The sequence below is a fragment of the Lutra lutra genome, chromosome 11 (genome assembly GCF_902655055.1).
Source record: "Lutra lutra chromosome 11, mLutLut1.2, whole genome shotgun sequence".
NCBI classification, from domain to species: domain Eukaryota; kingdom Metazoa; phylum Chordata; class Mammalia; order Carnivora; family Mustelidae; genus Lutra; species Lutra lutra.
In genome coordinates this window covers 107,857,054-107,880,267 of record NC_062288.1, presented here as the reverse complement: position 1 = coordinate 107,880,267, position 23,214 = coordinate 107,857,054, and the positions used below count along the sequence as shown (strand labels likewise).

The 23,214-nt window shown below is 62.2% G+C and overlaps 1 protein-coding gene across 1 annotated transcript in view; it reads left to right on the top strand.

Moving 5' to 3' along the window:
• The window catches only part of PTPRN2 (protein tyrosine phosphatase receptor type N2), a 730,665-nt gene that overhangs the window by 335,266 nt on the left and 372,185 nt on the right, over positions 1-23,214 (top strand). Inside the window, 1 exon segment of the mRNA XM_047695171.1 lies at positions 5,824-5,903. Coding sequence (XP_047551127.1) covers positions 5,824-5,903 — 80 coding nt within the window.

The window sequence follows — 23,214 nt, the reverse complement described above, 5'->3', positions numbered from 1 at the left end:
GCCCACAGGGCTCCCCTATATGCCCAGGGCCTGGGGGGAAGACTTCGCCCCTGAGGTAAGACTGAGACGCTGGTAAGTGAGATGAGACGGTCTCAGGAGGGTCATCTGGCCCCCTCCCCGTCCAGCTCTCCACACTGAGCCCCGACAGACCCCAGGGAAGGGTCTAGAGTGCCCCTTCCCAATGGAGGACACAGGACAGCACGATGGTCCACAGCCCTGCAGGGAGCCCCAGCACAGAACAGGCACAAGCGTGTCTGTGGCACTGATGTGTCACGGACAGAAGCTAGCAGGGAGCGAATGTCTGGGGCATTCCCTTAGGGGACCCAAAAGGAAGGTCGGCTGAGCCAGGCCGGGAGCTCGGGAGCCACAGCAGCTCATCATGGTGTGGACCTGTGCGTCCTTCCGAGGCCACGTCTGTGAGCTGCGTATGCTTAGATGCTCACAGGTGGGGTGCAGGGGCCGCTGCTCCTGCTGCCTCCAGGCTCTCCGGAGGACACCGCACCCGTTGGGTCTGTCCCGCTGGGAGGGGCCCGGGGTCCGCACCGCGCCGAGTGGCTCCTGCTGCTGACGGCAAGGTCCTACGAGGTGGCCGTTTGCTTCGGAGTTCATCCTGTTTGTTTCTTTTTTAAGATTTTATTTATCAGAGAGAGAGAGAGACCGCTAGCAAGGAGGGGGCAGAGGGAGAAGCAGGCTCCCCGCAGAGCAGGGAGCCCGATGCGGGACCCGATTCCACGACCCTGGGGATCACCATCCAAGCTGGAAGCAGACGCCCAACTGACAGAGCCACCCAGGTGCCCCCAGAGTTCATCCTCCCCAACACGCTCTAGGAGCTTGTACTGAAAACGCCACAGAACACCTTCCCCAGCGAACTGGACTCAGTCCTTGAGGTGGCAGCGGCAACATTTGGTACCTGTTCCCCCGAAGCCAGTCCCCGACTCACTGCAAGGCCCACATCCGTTCTGGGCTCCGGCCACTCTCCTCCTTTCTCTCCTGTCGTGGATCTCAGTCTTTGACTTTTACTTGAGCGTCTGCTGTGTGCAGGCCTATGCCATGGGGTGGCCCAGGACCAGACACTGAGCCGGCTTCAGGAGGCCGCTGCTCCCGGAACCTCTCCACCGGCGTGTCAGGGAGGCGGCTGCCCGCCCGCGGGATACGGGAAGCCTGAAAGCCCGGAGAGGAGCGTGCCAAGGGGCTCCCAGCAGGAGATGTGGGTCCAGACGCCTCCATGCCCTCGTGCCTGCCCGCAGCCGTGAAGCGGGTACAGCCAGACCTATCGACCTCACCTTGTCACTCTGTACAAAACTTGTGTCTGGAAGGGAGAAGCCAATGTCTGTTGGTCTGTCTGCCCACCGCAGTGATGGGCGTTTGTCCGAAGGGCCGGGTGGCAAGGCGTTCCTTCAGCCACCAGCCAGCAAGTCATTCCTGCACAGATCTGGGAAGGACCTCATCCCTGTACACAGAGCCGGAGAGACGGGACAGTTTGCTCTGTGTTGCCGTGTGGGGCTGAGAGCAAAGTGATGCGGTAGCGGCAGTGCCCAGCAGGGAGCTTCGTCTGCAAACTCCTAGTGGTTCGCCGGCTATGGACCGAGAGGGCACATTCTGCCCGGACGGCCTCCCCCGTGCTGGAGGAGGCTCCGCAGAGTGAGGGGAGCAGCCTGGGCACGTCCCAGTGTGGCGCTAAATGTACCCTCGTATCTAACACTGCTAACACTTTCCGACGCAGCAGCCCGTCCGTCCCTCGTCAACCTCTGGCTCCCCTGGGCCGCCAGCCTGCGTGTCCCTAAAAGGGAGGAAGCCTCTGACGGCCGGAGCCCCCAGGGCCTGGATGAAGTCATTTGTGTCCACCCACGACTGGCAAACAGCCCTGGGCCGGAAGCACTGGTGTTAGTGCAAGTAACCGCGAGAGGCTGGCGTGAGTTCCGAGGGTGACCAGGCAGGAAGGGGAGACGGGTTCTCGGGCTGGCATCCCCGAGGAACTGGCATTTTGAGGGGTTCCTGCGGGTTCCTCTGGGTGGTAACTTCGGCTCCGGGCGACCTGGTGCCCGCACAAACGTTTGTCTGAGAAATCCTGGTGTGGTTGGGGGCCTGACGCATTCCGATTGGAGGCCCAGGGCACACCGCAGCCCCCGGGGCCCAGCTGTGCTCGGTGGAGGAGCTTCTGGTTTTGGACGCCCCTGGTGGGAGCTCAGGGAGCTTCTGTGTGGTCCCGGGTGTGTAGCCAGGCACCCAGGGCCAGCAGGACACCCTGCGCCCCTGCCCACCTGCCCGTCCTTCCCTTCTTCGTGTCCCAGGATGCTGCCCAGAGCCCCTGGGCATTGGCTTCACACAGCAGCCGCGATGGGAAAGGAAGTTAGAGCCTCGGCCAGAACAGGTCTCCCCACCGTCAGCCGTGAACGGAGGCCGGCGAGGCTGAGGGGTTAGCAGAGGGGACGACATGTAGGGTCGCTGCTGCAAGGCCTGTGTGCGGACGTCCGTGTTGCACGTCAGGACAGGCATCCGGGAAGAGTAGGTCCGAGTCCCTGTCGTGGCACTGGCTCGGGTGGCTGATCCTCTCTGACTCTGCTCTGTGGGTCAGTTTTCCTTCCTTCACGAGACTCTTGTGAGCCCGAGAGGTGATGGGCTGGGTCCCTGGGCCAGGGCAGGGCAGGCCTGCCCTCCCTGCCTTGTACAGTCTCTGTGATGGCGAAGCTGACGCTCAGGAGTGCTTCCCGTGTCCCAGGCGTAGTCCCAGGTCCAATGTGTCCCCTGCTGGCCCAGCCAGGTCACGGGCGCGTTCCCAGGTCAGACGTGTCCCCTGCTAGCCGGGCTGGGTCACGGGTGCGTTCCCAGGTCCGGCGTGTCCCTGCTGGCCGAGCCGGGTCACAGGCGCGTTCCTGGGTCCAGCGTGTGTCCCTGCTGGCCGGGCCGGGTCACGGGTGTGTTCCCGGGTCAGACGTGTCCCCTGCTGGCCGGGCCGGGTCACACAGCATCTCTTGCTGGCTCCACGGGGCAGGGTGGTAGGTGAGCCGTGTCTTCTCCATGACCCGGTGAGCAAAACCCAGGAAGGCCTGCAGTGTCTTTAGGGAAAACCCTGGGCACCTGAGGGAGGTGCCATCTGCCTATGAGTTCTTGGATGTTTAGATTCAGTGAGAAACGTTACAGAACCACACAGAGACCCGAAGTCCTGGTGCCCCTTCGACGGCAGGTGAAGCCTGTTGTGTTAACGAGGACCTCCTCTCGGCGTAGAGGACAGCGGCACGCTGTGTCACAACTCCGTCCCAGTGGTGACGCTGCCACCCACCTCGTGTGTGCGGCGCTGGCCAATAGCCTACACGCCCTCCCGAGCCAGCTGCCCTCGGGAAGCCGCGGACGTCCTGCGGGACCATCAGTGCGCTGAGTTCCGTGCGCTCCTGGTCCTGCCCACGGTCCGCTTGGGGGAGGGTCCACTGTGGTCAGAGCGCAAGTGGTGGGGACAGCCCAAGAGGGACCCTGAGAGGCGGTAGAGCCGGGGGGACGGGTGGCAGGAAAACCAACCTGTGTGAGGTGGGGACAGCCATCGCTCTGGGGACAGAGCCTCCAGCAGGAGCAGAAGGGGGGCCGTCTGGCCGGTGGCGTCTCACACAGGCCTGCAGAGCCACCTGGGGCCCTTAGCCTTGGTGGGCAGGAGGGAGTGGGCAGGCCTGGAGGGCACCCCTGGGGACATGTCAGGCCAGGACGTGGCTCCAGCCACAGGCAGCAGGAACCCAGATGGAGGATGAACGTGGTGGCATTTTCAGGGAGTTTCAGCCAAACTTCAGGACCATGTGGACATTTTTTGTACAAAGAGATGGAATAGGAAGCCCCTGGGCCATGTGTGGCTGCTGCACAGAGCTGTGGGTGCAGGGCCAGGGGCTGCCTGGAGGAGGTGTCCTCGGGCCTGAGGTGGTGCTGAGGCTTCCGCAGAAAACATCCGACAACGATGGTGGGGCCCCGCGGCGGCCAAGGATCGACCCTGGCGGGGCCTCGTGCAGCAGCCAGACCACAGGGAGGTGAGCCAGCGCTCCGGGAGCCACCAACAAGAGTGGGGACCCCGGCTCCTGTCTGAGCGCCCCAGAGGTCACGAGGCCCAGAGCAGGCCCTGCGGAGATCATAGGGAGCCTCAGCTTGGCTCTGCGTGGACAACTGGGGAAGGCGGGAGCACGAGCGGGGATGTGGGGAGAGGCAGGGCAGTTTGCCCCGGCTGGGTTCTCCCAGGTGTTGGGGGTCCCCTCTGTCTTCATGTGGCTCTTGCTGACCATGGCCTTGCCCTTTGCTCGTCCCCAGGCTTACGTACCGCTGCTGGCACCTTTCTCACTCCCAGTGCCTTCACAAGCCGACGGTGGTAGACCAGGCGGGAGGGCTGGAGCTTGGGTTGGGGCCGGGTTAGGACCGCGGGCAGCTGGCGTCCTGCGGGGCAGGTAGGCAGCTTGAGAGAGAGCGGGTGGGTGTCCGCCCCTGGGGGGACTGTGGACAGCCCTGCTGTCCCGAGTTTCCTTGGCGCTGGAATGTAGCAGGTGCACACGCTAGGTGGCATCCCCCCCACCTAGGAGGGGTCCAGCAGGTGACACATCGTGGTTTTGCTCCCGGTGTTGAATCCATGCATAGCGAAAAGGTCCTGGGCCGAGGGAGGACAATGGGACGCAGAGCCTGCTGCAGATAGTGGCGGGAGCCCCCAGTGACCGCTGGGAGGGCATCTGTCCGGCCAGCGGCAGCCAGTACCTCTGGGACCCGAGAGGCACAGCAGCGTCTTGGGGGGGGGGCGAGGACACAGCCCTCCCTACAAGCTGCATGTTCTGTGCCCTCTGTGGTGCCAGCTCCAGACTGTGCACCTTGTTCGCAAGACGGAGAGCGGAGAAGCAAATGGGGGGTCGCTCTTTCCACGGGAAGTCCCGGCACTGGAGCCGGCAGCCCAAGCAGCTAGGAGATAAGCCCTCCCCTCTCCTGCCCTCCTCTGCCTCCTGTCCCTCTTCCCTGTCCCCCTGCTCCCTCTCCCTCCCCACTCCCTCTTCTCCCCTCCCACTTTCCTGTCCCTGTTCCTTCTCCCTTCTCCCCTCTCCCTCCCTCTTCTTCTCCCCCTTCCCCATCCCTGTCCACATAGTCTCCCCTCCCCATCCTGTCCCCCTTCCCTATGGCCCCGTTTCCTCTGCTTCCTCCCCTCCCCCTTCCCTCTTCCCCTTCTTTCCCTCCCCCTTCCTATTCTCCTCCAACTTCTTTAGATGAGTAAAATTATTTATTTTAGATAAATAATTTAGATTTGCTTCCCTCTCCTCTTTAGATGAATAAAATTATTTAAGGAGTGATGTATTTTTTCAAACTTATACTTAACATAGTATTTAAAAAGCTTTGAAAATTTTAATCATTCCTGTCTGGCAATTCCCTGCTAGTTATTTTTATACTAAATAGTTCTTAGTGACTTTGGTAAGTTTTTTAAACGGTTCCTGTCAAGAGAGGTTTTGAACTACCGTCTCTTCTCTTTCTGCCTTTGATTCCTGGTGCTCCCGTAGGAGCCAAATGCTCAACTCCGTGTCCGTGAGTTTCCTTTGCAAGGACCTCTGCTCGTCCTTGTTGGTGGGTTGGGGTCGATTGGACTTGTCACACGCACTGCAGCTCGGCTCCTTGTCACAGGCACTGTGGCTCGGCTCCGAGAGCACAGCGCGTCGGTGGGATGACCGACTGAGGGGCAGAGTCCGCCGTGGGCCGGAGGTCACCCCCACCACGGCAGCGGCCTCACACGCGTTCTGAGCGTGTGGGTGTTTTCCGCGTGGCTGCAGAGAAGCCACTCGGGATGCTGGGGTGGTTCTGAGCTCTCTCTCTCATCTCTTCCAGTGTTCTGGGACCGGCCGTGACCTTCAGAGTGAGCGCCAGTGTCCGGAACCTGACGGCGGCGGATGTGGTGCAGGCTACAGGTAAGGCCGTGCCGACAGAGCCCCGCGTGGACATGCACACCCGGGTGGAGGAGAGGCACAGTCTCCCCAGCACCCCAACATCTAACGGGCAGATGGGGCGGCCGGGGCGGCAGGCATGGCTGGGGCCTCGTGGTCGTCATGAGGCCCGCCCGCTGCTGGCGGAGGACGGGGATCTCACATGGCTCCCTCGGAGATAGAGGCTCGTGCCCGGCAAGCAAGGGTCTCGGGTCTGCAGCAGCCCCCGGCCCCCGAGTGGACAGAATGACCACCTGTTGCTCCTGGTGTCCCCGGCGTCCTGGGCAGTGTGTGCTTCTGTCTGTCAGAGACCAAGACCATGCCGGAGGGAGCTTTTAACAGAAACAGGGACTTCGTCACAGCTCTGCTTTTAGAACCCCGGTTACTCCCGCTGACCTGGCTGGAGACCCGGGAGCCATCTTCCTCCAGCATTGTTTGCCCCGGGGTGGGGGGGTGGCTCCAGTGCTCAGCCCATGGGATGAGCCGCTGGTCTCCCATTTTCGTTGTTGCTCAGTGTTACCCGTAGGATATCTTGGTGCCAATAGTAACTCTTCCTGGGAAAGTGATGATTCCAGAGGCCAGTAATTTGGGTTATGGGTGAATTCCTTGCAACGTTGTACCTCCAGCAAGCTGACCGGTTTCCGCTCTGAGGAGAGCCCCAGGCTTCATGTCCGTGCCCCGCATCATGGTGAGGCCAGAGTGCCTGGTGTAACTGGGCAGAGCTGGGCAGTGTCATTCCCCCAGCTTGGAGGCCCCAGCAGGGCCTACAGACTTGGTCACAAGCACTCTGCCTCCGGAAACAGGACGGGATGGTGTCGGGGGCTCGGACCGCCCTCCTCCCCTCCCGCGTCCACTCTCCCGTCCGAGCTGCTCAGCACAAGGGGTAATCGGCCGTATTTAAGCCCCAGTCAGGTACGGGGTTTTTCAGGCGGGAACTGTCACGGCTGTTCTCCAAGTGGCCATTCATCCCAGGGCTGGGAAGGAACATTTTCCAGGTGGGATCTGCTGAGACGGAGGGCAGCCGTGTCTTGGGGATGTCTGCACCGCACACTCACCGATCATAGCCTTTGTATCTTTCATTGCTTCCTCGGGAAAACGAGGTCAATCACCCAAAATCCAGCTTCTTGGGCATTTTAAACGTGTCCGTGTTGTTACCAAAGTGCTGTATGCCAGGGGGGGGGCCACCGTCAGATGGACGTTTGGGTGTCCCGGCCCCCACCTTCTGAAGACCTGGCTTTGCATCACGACAGCCTTGTGAGCTCAGAGCGGTGCGAGCCAAGGGTGCCGATGGGCGACACACGGGCACAGTTCCAGAAAATTAGTTCTTTTATGTTGTGAGTCCTTTCAGGCTGTTCTGGATGCACTTGAGGCTGCATAGGAAAAAGAGGACGAAAAATGACTTTGTGACCATTAGGGTTCAGTGGTCGCAAGGCGGCCCTGCTCCGCATACGGGGCCGCCAGGGCACTAGTGCCAGGAGGAGACATGAGGTCACCGAGCGTGTTCAGGGAAAGGAACTCTTTGTGGTTTCCTGTTTGCCAGGTTTCCTGTTTCCTCCTTCCCATGGAAGCCTTGTTGCAAGCTACCGAGTGGCCCGGTCGGGGAGGCCCTGTTCAGGGGTGGGGGGGGGCCGTGGGTGCCGGGCACCTGCTGGGGTCGCTGCCTGCAGACCCTGTCGCTGTGGTGCGCTCCCTCGGGGCCTCCTGGCACCACGCTCGAGGCCCTCGTGGGTTCCCGACTAGTGAAGGGGACACAGCCCACTGATGGGGCTTCAAGGGGCTTTGCTCGGTGACCTCACGCACGTGGTACAAAACCTCATGACCAGGCTTGCCGTGAACACTGTGTTGGTTCTAACCAGACGTCTGTTGTGCCCGTCCTGATGGCTGCGTGCCGCCCCTTCTCCTCTTTTGGAGCCACTTCCTCGTGTCCCGTGATTCTTTCCTGGACGTCCTGCTGAGTGCACGACCTCGGTGTGAACACAAGGCACCGGTGAACGTGGGAAGTCAGCGGGCACTGCACAACCGGGAGCTTCTGTGTCCCCGGGTGCAGAGCAGCTGCTGGCGGGACGGGTTACTGGTGAGCGCTCCCTGCCCGGGTTCACAGTTCCACCTGCACGCGCTGCAGGGCGCCAGGGCCGGGAGTCTGGTTCCTGTGCGTCTCGCTGGCCGTGGCCTCTGGTGGAATGGGGCAGAACAGAGCAATCCTTCCGACTTTACTTCCTTGGTACGTTATTCTTGAGTAGCATGTTTCTAATCAATTTTTGCATTTCTCCTTTCGGAGAACATACAGTAGCGCCATCTTTTAGAAAGCACGCTTGCCGTCCCCTCTGCAGCTGTCCACGCCCCAAACCCCAAACCGCCGGCTCCCGCAACTCACTGCAGGGTGCGCCCTTGTATGCGGCCCTGCCCCGGAGATCACCTGTTCTGGCACGGACCGCCCTCTCCTGGTGCCGGGCACTGGGTTTTCGGGGCCGGGTTTCTGCCAGGTGGCAGCTCGACTCGCTCGCTGACCGTGTCGCTGCTGGTTGGCTGTATTGGTGGTGGTTTCCTTCTGGCCTTCGGGTCAGCCCTGCTCACTCTTGTCCAAACAGAGCCTCTATGACTTGCCCTTTGGGCACCGTTCTTCCTGTCATCTTGCTGGGGAGGCAGCTCATGCCATTCCAAACAACATCTCCTTATTCAAGGTCGTGCTGACTTTCCCCGAGTCCTTGTGGCTGCAGCCTGGCTCCGTCCTCCTTTACCCGTCCGGTGTCTGTAGGAGTTGGCGCGTCTCCTTTCTGCCGTGTTGCTTCCTGGTTGTGGTTTACGCAGGGTCTGCACACAGGAGAGCGAGGCCGTCCCTTCTGGACACCGTCGTGGACGCCCACGCGGGGCTCATCCCTGGACCCCGAGGCCTCAGGGGCGGGTTTTGGGGGATGGAATGCAGACTGCAGAGTGAAAGGTCGGCACAGCTGTGCTCTGTACACATGACGTTTGACCCCAGAGCCCCCACGACAGGGCGTGCTGCCCGGCCTCCTGGAGTCTGCGTCAAGTGGGCGGCCGTGTTCATTTCGGGAAGCATAACGGAGTCCAGCCGGGCTCCACGAAACGAGCCCATCAGGGACACACATGCGGTCCAGCCGTCCAAGCTGCCGCTCTCGTGCGAGTGTTGGTGCTTCCGGCTTCCTCAGGTTCTCTGCCGGGCACCACACCGCGAAGGCTGTGGGCTGACGTCAGCGCCCGGGGACAGCAGCCTGCCCGTGGAGCCCAGCCGGTCTTTCAGAGACATGACCCTGCGCCAAGTCCCTCTCCAGATAAGGCCGTACGGAGTGGCTGGCCTTGGGTGGGTCTTAGGTGGGCTGGAAGGGAGGGGAGGCTGGTCACAGGAGGGCCAGCAAGGAGAAAGGCTGAGGCACAGAGCTCCCGGGGACAGAGGGTGGGAACGGGCTGGGTGCTGGGATCCAAAATCAGTCCCAAATCAGGCTTTGCATGTGGGATTGTGTCTTCGGTGTCTGCACGGAGCTCTCAGGCTTGGCCTTCCTCTGGCCGAGGGAAGCAGCTTGCCTTCCTGGGGTCCCCACAGCCACGCCTACGACAGGGATCCAAAACCTCCTGGTCTCGGCAGGGGGAAGGGAGACCCTGTTGCGGCACGAGTAGCACACTCCCACCGTGTCCCGTCCACCCTGGGCCACCCGCTGGGGGACACACCCCTGGGGCCAGCAAGCGTCCAGGGCCACATGTGGCCCAGAACCTGCTTGTGGTCACTGCTTTCTTACTCAGGGTGAGACAGGCTGGTGGACCCCTTGTGGAAAGAAGTTGTACTTTTTCAGGGAAAAATAAGTGGGGTACCCTGGATATGTTAGAAAGGGCCCACTTGGTAGGAAGTTTGTGTTTGTGTGTGGGGGCATGAGGCACCTGTAAGAAATGAACAGAGTTGGAGAGTCACGAGGTCCCACGCGCTTCCCTGAAATGCAGAGTCAGAGCGTCAGACGCAGGCCGGTGTCGCTCTTGGAGCCCTCACCGCCCAGATGGGGAGGCTCCGGCCAGAGCAGCCTGTGGGCTGTGCGGTGAGGGGGCACAGCTGGGTGCTCCCGGCGGGGCGGGGGCTTGCTGACTCACCCACGGCAGGAGGGAGGGCATGGGCTGGTCGGTCATTTCCAGCCAAGCTGGCCGCCGCCCACACACCAGCCTTGCTGAGGGTCCGGTGCATGGCCTGGGTGCTGGTTATGCTGCTGGCCCAGTGGCTTCGGACAAGTGCCAGGTGGAGGGGTCACCAGGCGTGGCCGGCCTGTAGGGCCCCAGTGGATGGGCAAGGGCCTGCCTGTGAGGTCAGTAGGGAGCGTGCAGGCAGCGGACGGCACAGGAGGGCAAGGCGGCTGCCTCAGCATCCACCAGGCCTGTGGAACACCAGAACAAGGCCTGCGGGAGAAGCTGCCCCGGGCAGGGGACAAAGGCATGGAAGCAAGGACAGGGGATACGGGTGTCCCGCATGGGACAGGGTGGCCGGTCAGAGGTCGGAGGCCGGAGACAATGGGTTCAGTGTGAAGTGGAGCTCGGGACGGTCGCTGGGGAACGGAGAAGGTAGCTTGTCCTCCAGTCCCACTGTTCTGTGTCCCACGTCCGTGATGGCTTGCAACAGGAGAGCTGAGCTTGACTGACGGGACTGAGATGACACTTCAAAAGCAAAGAGTAGAAAGAGGCCTCGGACCCCTTTGAACATCCTGAGAAACCTTCTGTCCTGTGCAGCCCGGAGACCACGAGATCATCCCCCCTTTAAGGCATCAGCGTGGTTAGCAGTGGAAGGTTCTGTCTCTAGGGCAGACTCAGCTCTGACACGCTTGGCTGTAATGCGCGTTTCTCACTTTCGGGGACGAGGGGAGCTCTGTCCGGTCAGAGCCACAATTCTCGTTCCTTCTGGGTGGAAAGCCAGGGTGGGTCGGGAGGTCTCGTCCGGAGCTGACCCAGCATCCCAGCGGCGGGATGCACGGGGGGGGGTACAAAGATGTGGTTCCTGCAACTGAAGAAAATGAGTCTGCTGTCGGCTAGCACACACTGCCTTTTGGGGGATATTCTGCATTTTGGAGACGTCAGGAACTTCGTGCAGTGAGGTTTGGGCACACACTCCTCTCCGCACTGCGGCAATGGTGACCTTCGCTTCTGTCTGTCCTCCTGCCATCTGCGCTGAGTGGGGTGTCTGTGCTGCTCAGCCGCGGCGGGTGTGGGTGGGGGCTCGCTGCGGGGCCAGGGCTGGCTCCCCTCCTGACTCCCACCAGCCCATGTGGAGTTGGGATGAGCCCGGAGTCTGGAGTCCTGCATGAGCTGGCACGAGTGCATGCGGTCCTCTCCCACGTAGACGCACCAGCACGCGTCACCCATCAGGGCCAAGGAGGCAAGGGGTCAAACCGTAGGACAGGACTCAGAAACCATAGGACAAACCATAGGACAGGACTCAGAAACGAGGCTGCTGGGGTCGGAGTGCAGTGGACGCAGGCGTGGGGTTTGGAGCTCAGGGGCCCAGGGTGGGGGGTGGGCGCCCTGGGCGACCCGGCGTGGATGTGCTGGTGCTCCTGGCCTGAGCCGAGCTCCTGGACAAGTTCCAGGCCAGGCCTGCTTTCCCCCAGGCCGTGGGCTCACGCGGGACCTGGGGTAGGAGGGCACCGCGCTGTCGGTGAGGAAGCCACACCCAGCGTCACCGAGTCCTGCGGCTCCTGTTGATCAGCGGATTCTCCTCGCTGGCTCCATGGTTGAGCCTAGAATCACTCACCCGCGGCCTGCCGGTACCGCCTCGGGCCGGGCACTGCTCCGGAGCCAAGATGCTGTCCGAGTCAGTGAGACAGCAGCCCGCGGGGGACGTACCGTGGTGCCGCAGAGTGTCACCAGGCCGAGTGTCGCAGGCGGCACTGTGGCCAGCACAGCACCGTACCTGACCTGGCGTTGGGGTACGGTGCGGCTGCTGCGTGGTAACGTGCCGTGTGCGCGGACAGAAACCGCCCACTGTCCGTGACCTACACCACTGCCCTCAGTAGCCCATGTTCTGAAGAGATGGCGGCTGAGTGGACGAGGGCCTGGTGGCTGCTGCCTCCCAGAGCTGCGGAGGGTGACGGGAAAGAAGGGTGCTGGCCCCGTCTCTCCACGCTGGACAGCCAGGTGAGTGCCTCGGCGTGTGGTGCGTGTCTGCTGGGTGCAGGGCGGTGCAGGCAGCGTGCGGAGCCGTGCTCGTCGGCCCAGCCGGGGAAGACTCTGGAGCCGTGTTTCTGTAGTTAGAACCCGTGCAGGCAGGGCTCATCGTGGCCTCACCCGAGCGTAATGAGTCGGCGCCACAGGGGGATGTCGTGTGTGGTAACTGGCTGGGTTACTGGTGTGTGGGTGCATGCACGGCGCTCGGGGCGCGTTGACTGGACACCAGAACCTGTGTCGTCCCATCATCACCGCTCCCCGTGCTGCAAGACTGAGGGAGGCCGCGTGGGACGGACGCCTCCACGGAGGGGCAGGTCTCCCTGCTGGGGTGGGCATCTGCTCCGCAGGGCATCCAGCCTCCCTCCAGACTGACACCATCAGTCACTCTGTGCTCCCTGGGACCTCAGGCGTCATGGGGGCTCCTGGTCCACGTCCTGCCGTCGCTCAGGCTTCCATGGGCTCAGCAGCTTCTGTTCAGCGGCTGGACGGGAACCAGAGCCCCACACCTTCGGCACCCGCTGGAAGGACCTAGACCACCATGCCTGCCAGGTGGGCCTCCCGTCTGCTCCTGCTGTGTGCAAGATGTACCTGGTCTGGGCTTTCCGAGGCTGGAGGGTCGGCTGTGCCATGCAGGCCATGGGTCCTGAGCTGTCCGTCTCGCTCTGCTGCTGACCGTGCTGCTGACCATGTTGCCCAGCCCGTCCTTGGTCCTTACACGGCAGGGGGAGTCGTCCAGTTTTATCAGCAGGCAGGCTGTACGTGCGCACAGGCGTCTGGTGTGGAACGCTGTGGTGGAATTAGTGCTTTCTCCCATCTCTACAACGGGACACAGACCCCTCCAGGTGGGATGGACATGGGGCCAGAGAAGCTGCCTGTTGCCGGGAGTGGGGTCCTGAGGCAAGGTGCCCTGGCCCAGGTGCGCTCGGTCACCACCAGGCTGTGGGGACTTGGAAAGTCCTACCTTCCAGGTCCGTGTCAGTGAGACAGGAGCGGCACCGGCTTCATAGGCTCTGGAAGGTCAGACGGGGCGGCCTTACCCGCTGATGGCTCCCGGCACGGCCGTTTGCTGCTGATGCTGTTTTCCCACCGTGGGTGTTGGAACCCAGCAGCCGCTCCCGGGACGTGACGGAGCTGTGTCATCGCGGCTGGTCACAACTGCCCACACATGAGCACTTGGCTGCAAGTCTGCCTCATGTGAGCTGTGTGCGGCCAGTCAGCTCTCCGAGCACAGCCCTCTCTTGATGGCTGATGTCCCACGGTGTCCCCTCACTGCCCACAGCTCTCTGTGTTTCCCCGAAGAAAACCCTCACCCAGATCAGCATCTGGGGGCGCCTGCGTCGTGGCCTTGACTCCGAGCGAGTGCATTAGCCACGGGCATGGCGTGACCGGACACACTGCACCGTGTGTCGGCCACAGAGCCGGCCGGACCGGCTGGGGGAGGGAGGTCACCGCCGCAGAGATGGCTGCGCGGGTCTGAGCGGTGTTAGCTCTGACAGTGTGACGGGGCACAGATGCCCGGGTCTGTCCTCAGCCCACAGCTTTAACAGGCTCCACTGGCAGGAGATGGGGTGCAGGGTGAGGGAAACAGAGGAAAGGGGGCGGCCTGAGCACCTGGAAGCTGCTTCGGGGGATTGGGAAAGAGATTTGTGTGGGTCAAGGTGCCCCTGGAACGCGACGTGCAGATCGGGGCTGCTGGGGGCTGGTCGCTGTCTGTTCAGGTGTGCCCCAGCTGGAAGCTCAGGTTGCAGACTGGGCGGCGTGACCTTTCGGGTGGTGTCTCTCTTCCGGCCGCGTGGGTTTCTCATGTCTTCGCGTGAAACTGTTAGCTCATGCCTACACAGGAGGTGTCTTGTTTGGAAAATGTGGCCACGGGGCTACAGGAAGCTTGTGAGGACGTTGTTCAAGATGGGCTCCCGGGTGAGGAGACGGGGAGGGGTCTGGGGTGTTCCTCTGACTGCATGCAGGGAGCAGCCTGTGGAAGCTGTCCTCAGGGCACAAGCCTCCCAGCTCAGCTCCATCAGCCACTCCGCTGGCCTGGGCGTCCCGCAGGCGGTCTCCGCCGTCGGTGAGAAGCCCCCTTCCTGTGTGTTCTTCACAAACCGCAGTCCCCAGGGCAACAGGGGACAGCTGAGCAGAGGTGGCTCCAGTTCAGGGTGGGCTGCCTGTCCATGCCTGGCCCCAGCACGCCTGCGCCCGATTCCCCGCGAGTCCCCGACGTGCCCGCACCTGAGGCTTCGCAGCAGCTGGGTGCACAACCTCCTCCTGGCCCCTCCGGGTCCAGTCTCTCCCTGCGCAGCCCTCAGTGCCTGTCTCTCAGCGGCTCCCGGTGGGGCGGCAGGAGGGCCTCTTGGTGCAGGTAGCCGTCCCCACCAGAACACAGGTGCACTCAGCTCGTGGATTGCCCCCGTGTTTGCTTCAGGAGGCTCAGCGGTGGATGCGTTTCCTGCACGGCGGGCGTGCGGCACACGGGCCCCTCCAGCTGCAGTGCCATCAGCACGTGGCTGCCGTGCAGGGTGCTCGGGCTGGCAGACTGTCACTGGCCGGCCCCCGGGCAGGTCCTGCAGATGCCAGGACTCGGACTCGGGAGAGGACCTCTCGCTGGAAGGGCAGAGGGTCCAAAAGGTGTGAGAGCCCAGAACTGCCGGGGCGGGGGAGATGGGCCCTGGCATTTGGGACAGCCTGAGTCTATTTGGCACTTGGGCGAGAAGCCCCTCTGCCCGAGACGCGTCCCCGACCGATGGTGCGGCCAGCACCCCGCACAGGTCGGCTCCGTGCCCTTAGGGCGTGTTCCCATCCATCAGCCACCTCGTCTTCCTGCCTGGGATGCTCGCCTCTGAGGGCTCTTTCTTGAAAATGAACCTGGGAGTTGACCCAGCAAGGCTGGCACCCACATTGGCCCTGGGACACCTCCCCACAGGAAGACAGGTGATGTGCAGCGGGGCACCTTTCCCACCTGCTGTGATGGGCATGGAGGTCATGGTTCATCAGCAGGTCAGCCATGGCTCAGCTGGGGGACGTGGGACCCCTCCACGACGGAGGTATCCAGTGGAGCCGAGGGCGGTGTGGCTTCCTTACCTCAGCCCGTGCGTCCGCGTTGGGTGTTGGGCTGTAGGGGACTGTCAGGTGTGAGCGGGGGAGAGCCCGTTCCAGGGCCCTTGGCTCTGGCTGCTCTCCCATGACTGTGGCGGCTGGGCGGGAGGACCGTGAAGGACCTGGCTGTGGGTCCAGTGCCTGGGTCCCTGTCCCTATGCTGCTCTCCTGCTCCGAGACTTTGGACGGTCGTTGGGTCTTGGCAATCCCTGGGCTCCTTCTTCGTCAGATACTGGGCCGGCAGTTACACGGCGAGGTCGCGACAGCAGCAAACGAGGTAGGGTCTGGTGGGAGACGGGATTCAAGCTGAAAGGATTGTTAGTTGCTGTTGTCTTTGTGTGGCTGACTGCATGGAGGCAGAGACGTTGTGCCCATGGGTGGTGACACAGTGTCATCCAGGGGCATTTCCTTTGGCCAGGAGCTGACAGCAGCGTCTCGTGGCGTTGGATGGTCACGGCATACTGTGTAAAGAAGGTGGCAGCGTGTGATGACCGGCTCAGACGCCCTGGTGGTGCACCAGAACACGCAACCACAGCTCTTCCCGCCACGGGTGGGGGACGCGTGGGCCACCGTGGCTCCCTGGACATCTACGTGAGGGCGGGAAGAAGGAAGGAAGCCTGGGCAGCTGACGGTCAGCGGGGGCCAGCAGTGGCTCGCGGCGTTCACATCGCGGGGGGGGCAGTGTGGGAGGGAGGGCCCACCTCGGCGCCCACACCGCCCCCTGCATGGACGTGCCCGCTACGGTGATGCCTGCTGCATGTAAATGCAGTGTGTGCTGGGTCAGTGCAGTCCTCCGAAGCCCAGGAGAGCAAGCAGGAAAGCACAGAGGACAGTCTTCAGCGGGTGCGTTGCTATGACCCCTCCTGGGCCCGGGGCGGTGGGTCAGGAAGCCTCCCCGACTTCACAAACACGCCGACGTCGCCAGGGAACCCGCATGCTGGCTCAGCTGACACTTGCTGGAGGAGACCGTCTAGGATGAAGCTGGGTTTGAGCCGGTTGGGCGGTGGTGACCAGAGCTGAGCCTTCACGGCCGAGAGTCCCCCATGTCCTGAGTTTCTCAACTTTTGGACCCTTTCCTCCCGAGCCCAGCCGTCGCCGCCAACAGACGCTTTCCTGCAGGGTCGGGGTTTCCCTTCTCTGGGCCAGAGAGCTGGCAGCAGAGACGCCCTGGGCTTCTATGGCCGCAGGGACCTGGGCTGAGGGCCGGACCCGCATGGACAGCACCAGAGCAGCCCGTGTGCCCCTGCCCCACCAGGACCATCGCCTCCCTGCTCTCTTGGTCCCCAGCATTGCAGGGGAAGGCAGGGGAGCCAGAGCCCAGAGCCACTTGCTGCGCAGAGGCCTTCTGTCCAGCAGAGCCCTGCCGGCATCACCCCTGCCCACACCCCTGCACGCCGGCTGCCTACCCTGTCCTGCCCTCACACCTAAGCCCTGTCTCTCCTCCCACTTCTGGGGAGAGCTTACAGCGCCGATGCTGGTGGCTCTTCGGGGCTCCAGCCCTTGCCCAGCGCCAGCCTGTCCCTGCCCCATGAGCCACGCCCTGCTTCACCCCTTCCCGGGGTGGCCAGCTGCGGCCCTCGGCCCCCCAGCCTCCTGGCCCTCAGTCACGTCATCTGCTCTGTGGTTGCCTCAGCTCTCGGCTGTGGCTTTTCCCAGAGAACATTTGCAGACCCCAATTCCAGGACAGGGGTTCTCAGGGTCCCAGCCTGTTACCTACTAGTTCTGCATGCTCTGGAGTGGGGCCCAGCGGGGGTCAGGCCCTCCCACCGGGCGGGGTTAACGTCTGCCATCCCCACCGCCGTGCACAGACGCCCCGGAGACAGACCCAGGTCTCACATGTCATTAGACCTGCTGCCCAGCCTGGCTCTTGGCCGCGGCACGGAACACCATCCGTATTTGGGTTTGATGGAGCAGTGACGTGGAGAGAAGAGAAACGTGCATTTGCACTGTGTTTCCCCGGCTTCGTGAGACTCCCCGAATGGAGGTCTTAACTGAAAAGCAAGTTGATGGCATTTTCGTCTGTGGAGATGAAACCTCATCCTGACCCTACCTGCCCCTATAACACCGCCCAGACTTCTGACCCTGCCACTGGCACCGGCAGCCGCCCACTTCTCTGTGGGCTGCGGGGAGAGGAGCTGCAGGACAGAGGGAAGTGTGGCCTGACTCCCTCTAATTTGTGATTCTGGTCTGGCAGATGGCTGCTCACCCCATAACGCTCGAGTGCGTGGAGGCCGAGAACGGGCTGGAAGTCGGCTGGGTCTCTGCTGCTTGCCTGCCAGCTCGGGACCCGAAAGCTCTCTGTTTCAGGGCTGTGGGTCCGTGGTCGCCAGGCTGCCCCAGGGGTCTGCTGGGTCCTGGAGCGACGCCCAGATGGGGCAGGACCTCCAGGAGGGCCGGTCACGGGAGGCTGGGACAGCTCAAGGGAACTGTTTCCAGGAGTAATCCTAACTTTGACATCTCTGTGAGAGAAAGTCATTCTTGGTATCGTGACAGCGTTTTGTGGACGTCCCACGATGCCCATTCACAACTGGTCTGCCTGCTCACTGAAGGGTCGGGAGCCATTCAGAGGTGCCTCCGAAGGCAGAAGCACCGTGTGCGGGTGCTAGATGAGCCTCAGAGGGATGCTGGCCCTGCGTCGGGGACGTCTCTGCACCCTGGAGCCAGAGACTCAGCCGCGTTCGGAGGAGACCCACAGCCCGCGGTGCCGGAGCGCAGCCCTCTGCCACTGAGTCCCTCTGCAGCGGACCTTCCCGACCACCGCCTGCTTGTGGACAGACGGACAGCTCTGTCCGGCGGTCCTTGGAGAAGATAAATGGAAGCACGAGTTGATGTCGGAAGGGGCTTTGAACGCAGAATGTCCTGCAGCCCCGCGGGGGAAATCGGGGCCTGCCTGGGGTTAGAGAGTGAGCGGGCTCCGTCCCAGACGGGGTTACCCTACCAGCCCGGCTGTGCGTGCCCCCTCGTCTCCCTTTTAAGGAACCTGTTCAAGAACCAAAGGCCCGTGTGATTTTCTTATTCTGAAAGAGTGCAGAGAGGGACAGGAACATTCTCATGCTCCAGAGTGATTTCCGTTCTAAATATGCCATTTATCATCTTTTAGTAGAAGTCGCATTTTTTAATCTATAATTAAATCTAGAATGTGTAGTTTTTTTTGAAGGCCCTCATGGATTTTTGACTTTATTCTAAAAACTGAACGAGTGAAAGGATTTCCAGCTTCCGTTTGGTGAATTGTCCCACTTACAATCCCCGCCTTGACACCGTGAACTCCCAAGCACCCATGACCTGGCCGGCGGGCTGTGTGGCTGCCATCGCGCTCCCTCCAGCCTGGCATAGCCCTGGCTGTCTCTCTGTCCTCACTGGCCCCACGGCCCGCAGCCTCTAGGCCCCTGCTGTGCTGAGCTGACACGTACCTCGCACCCAAGAGCCTTGGGTGCTGGAGGCCTGCAAGCCCAGGGCTGGTTCGTGTTGTCCTTCCTGCAGGTGGGCCCTCTGTAGACCGTTCTGGGGCTCCGCCATGACCTTCTATCCTTGGTTCTGTGATGGAGAAATGCTTGTGGGAAAACACATCTGCGGCTGACTAGGGTGATTCTCCTGGTCTTCCATCCAGAAGACCCCATCCTGGCTCTTGGGGCTGGAAGCAGGATAGAGGCTGGTGCCCTGTGGAACCGTGGACTCGGCCACTAGAGGGTAGGAATGGCTTACCTGCCGTGCGCTCCTTTTCACCCAGGCTGCCAGGAGGCTTGTCTCTACACTGTGGGCCCCTCAGGAGCATCTCTCCCCCAGGACGATATGTCAGGTGGTACCGTGTCCTTTGTCACATCCTGTCCTGTGCCTGTCATGTGGACCCTGTCATCCGTCACACCGTGTTGTATCCTGTCCCTGCTCCCCTTGCCTTCCAGTGCTTTCTTCTCTAGCCCCTGCTCTTGGTGAAGCGAAGTCTCTGTGTCACCACATGTGAGTTCCTGGGTGAGCTGCTCTGTGCCCCCATCTCCACTCTGTGACCCCGTGTTCCCAGAGATACCAGATAACCGGATGGGTCTGTGATACATTTAACGTGAAGCGTACAGAGAGCGGATGGAAGTTCCTTTCCGGCACCAGCTGGGGACAGTGTGATTGAGCCGGTGGTCCGTCTGGTCATCAGGAGCGTGGGCTTTTCTCTTCCAACCCCTACCAGCAGCAAATGTCCCAATGTCCCTCACAGATGAACTTCCAGAAGTGGCTGAAATCAAGAATTCCAGGTCATGTAGAAGAAGACAGGACATGAAAAAGAACAAGGGTTGTTCCTAGAAAGGTGGGGCCATTGGCACCTTTCAAATACAGTGTCTTTCTCTGTGTAGACAGTTCTGTCTGTGTAGACAGCTCTCTCTCTGTGGATGGTGCTCTCTCTGTGTGGATGGCTCTCTCTGTGTAGACAGAGAGCTCTCTGTGTGGACGGCTCTCTCTCAGATGCTTTACAGACAGAAGCACAGTGGGCATTCATCCTGGGACAGTCCTGGCAGTGCCAGTCACCATGAGTTGGTGCCTTCCTGCCCCCTGGTCCTCCGGAAAGTGCCTTCTCCTCCCTCTCCTGGAGCACAGAGGTGTAGGGCCACTCGGCCCGGACAGGAGCACACAAGGCCACGTTAAGACAGAAGCCCCCACTCCTGTCCTTCCAGGTCTGCTGGGCCTCGTGCCCTGTGATGGGGAGGGAGCAGGGGAGGGCTGAGGCCCCGAACCCCTGGCAGGTGCTGGGCCTCACCGTCCTGTGGGGTACAGGTACGTGGGGGAGCTTGGTCGGGAGCACCCGCTGCTTGTCCCCAGGAGTCTGGGGCGGACAGAGGACGGAGCCCATTCCTGTGGTCCCACCGCTCCCCCCAGCCCATGGCCTCGGCTTCTCAGCTTTCTTTCGGGAGCCTTGTCTGGTCATGGGGATGGCCAGGGCTCAGGTGCCCTGGCTCCAAGCTCTCACGTGTCTTCAGATTGGGTGTGAGGTGAGCCAGGTTAAACCAAACTTTCCTCGTGCATCTGGCTGTTTTCCACTGGACTGTGCAGAACTGACCCCGTGTTCTGCCATCCTGCGCTGTGAGGGGGCTCACGCTCTGCTTGGAGGCAGGGGCCTGCCTGTGGCTGGCGTGCACACATGCTTGCAATGCCACCGTCCCCGGAGACACTGCCCATTGGTGGCCCTGGGAATGCAGAGCACAGGGGCTGAGACCCGGGAGCTGCTCCCGAGGGCCCGGCATGTGTGCCCAGAGCTGCAGGTGCGGCACGTCGGACTGCGGTGAACAGTGGCCCGCAGGGAACCCGCACACACGGGGCACTCGTTCGCGGAGGGCGGCAGGTGGAGTGTGTTTTAGGTTTGTACCTAACCTGCCCCAGAAGACCTGCTGGGTCTTAGCCTGAGCAGCGGAGCTGAGTGTGCATGTGTGCAGATGTGTGTGCACGTGTGTGTGGTACATGGACAGGTGTGCAGGCGAGCTTGATGTGAGCTTGTGCATGAATGTATGTCACGTGTGTGTACAGGTGTGTGGCATGTATGCGATGTGTTTAGTGTGTCTCGTGTGTACAGGTGAACGCACGTAGCGTGTGTGTGCGGGTGGTGTGTGCAGTCACGTGTGTGTGTGCGTGTGCTGGGTGTATGTGCGTGCAGGTGTGTGTGGTGCGTGTCCGAGGATGCAGATCGGCCGTTAGCTAACTAGGTGCTAAGTGACATTGTGCTGAGCCTGGGAGCAGCCCGGGTGCCCCCGTCCCTGACAGGTCCCGACGGTGCCGGAGGAGACAGCGGCCTCCGTCTGCGCGTCACGTTGTGTCCTGGCCCCAAGGAGCTGGTGGCTGCGGCCCAGGCTGAGTCAGGCGGCGACTCTGATCCCTATTCTGGTTCTCCTAGAGTGTCTTTCGGGGACCCCACTTTCCCCACGCACAAGGTCTGGTCCGCACCCCTCCCTGGAAGGGTGAGGTCGCCGTGCCATTGCTCCCGGGCTGCTCTGGTGCCGGAAGCTGGTTCAGGGCCTAAATTTCCGCAACTGGACCTGGCGCTCAGGCTCCGCGGGCTCTGGCCTTCTCGCTGAAGCAGGGACGGTGTTCTGGTGTTTCCGAGCTCACGGCTGCTGCACGAAGGGCCGCAGCCCTGGCTCTTTGGAACTTGCTGTGGTCCAGAAGTTGGACGCTTCCCAGGGAGCAGACAGGCCCGCGCCATTAGCCGCTTGCACTCAGAGCGGCTCGGGTGACAGTGACGTCAGTGTCTCAGTGGGAGGACAGCCTCTTTTGGACCCGGGGCCGGGTCCTTCCAGCGCTACACCAGGCGGCCCTGGGTGTTTGTGGCTGGAGGTCATGGTGCTGGTGAGGAAGGAGCCCTTTGCCACGGTGCTGTCCACCACTCTTCTAACCACATGCAGTGGCTCCAACCATGGAAACCTTCCCTCCATGGCCTCCTCTGGGTCCGCAGCCAAAATGTTCTCTGGAAACCCCGCAGATGGGGCCTCTGAGCTCCCACCGTGGCGTGGCAGCCACGGCATGATCTGCCCTCCCCTTGAAACGGCTTCGGCCTGGAGGAGATGACTCCGTGGGCCTCCTCTCTGCAGAGGCTCATGTGTGTCAGCCCACTCCCACAGGACACGCGGCGGCCACAGTGTGTGTGGAGAGCCGCCCTTGGCTTCGTCCCGTGGTGACCCAGATCCACCCTTGTTTCTCAGCGTCTCAGTCGCCTGTGCGTGAGCCGTGGCAGAGGCGGGTGCACGTCTCTAAGCGGAGCCGGGGGCTGGTTCTGTCCTTTCACTTTGCGATGCGGCTGTAGTCGGGCCTGGCTAAGCAGCGGGCGCAGCGGCCTGTCCCGGCCCAAAAGCGAGCCCGTGTCAGCTCACGCTGCACGGACGTGGGCTTTGTCCCCCAGTGACGTCAGGAGCATCGGGCCACAGAGGCCATGAGGCGGTTTGGAAGCAGGAGGCTGGAGCACAGGTCCAGGCATCCCTCCGCCGCGAGGCTGACGCGGCCTCTCCCCATGCCATTCACACGGATGTGATGAGGATGCTTAGGCCGTGTCCAGCAGCTGGGCTCGTGGGAGTGACGACTGGGGTTACCGCCCATAGTGGGTAGAATGCTGTCCCCAGAGCCACGTCCAGGTCCCAACCCCAGGACCAGAGACGCAGCCGTACTTGGAAAGGAGGACCCTGTAGATATCATCACATCGAGGTGGGTCGTACGGGGTTGAGGTGGGTCCTGGTCACAGAGAGGGAGCTGCCATGTGAGGACAGAGACGCACAGGCTAAGCCTGCGTCACAAGGGGGCAGCGAAGGGGGAAGGCTGGCCGGCAGACTCCAGGAGCTAGCCGCGGCAGGAAGATCCCCCCGAGCTCCCAAGGGAGCGTAGCCCGGCGCACGTGCGTGGTGGGAGTGTGTGTGTCCGGAGCCGGCGGGCCGTGTGCTTGCTGAGACCATCCGCGGCAGCACCGGCTCCGGGATGAGCCCGGTCAGCCTGAAGCGGGGATGCTGAGCTGCCCAGCGCAGTGGGTTGTGGTCTCATCCCTATAACCGGCTCCTGGTTGGTTATTGAGAAAACCCTGACGTGCCGCGCCGTAGGTCTGCGAGACTGAAGCTTTCTGCCCAAAAAGGCTCATTGCTTAGTCATGGACGAGGCCAGCAGGGCCCACGGCAGCCGTAGGAGACCTCGGGGCGTGTCCTGCCCACAAGGAGCGGAACCACAGCCCCTCTGCGGGCCGCCAGAGAGACGTCCGTCTGCCCTGCCCAGCGCTGCTTTCACGTCAGCCGAGCTCAGTGTCGGGGTTTCCTGCCGTGGGTCACAGGGAGCGTTCACACGTGTGCTCACTTGGCAGGGAGGCCGTGTGGACAGATGTCTTCCTGAGCTGCCTGGTCGGAGTACCGAGCAGGCCGGGCCAAGTGTCCGTTCACAGGCAGCATGGCAGGGACGAGCCCCGGGCCCCACCTCCGCCCCGGGTCCCCTCAGCTCCGCCCCGGGTCCCCTCAGCTCCGCCCCGGGTCCCCTCTGCTCCTCCACGGTCACTGCCCTTGGCACCTGCCTTTCTTCTCCGGCCTCTGTTTTCGCCACTGCCTTCCCAGAA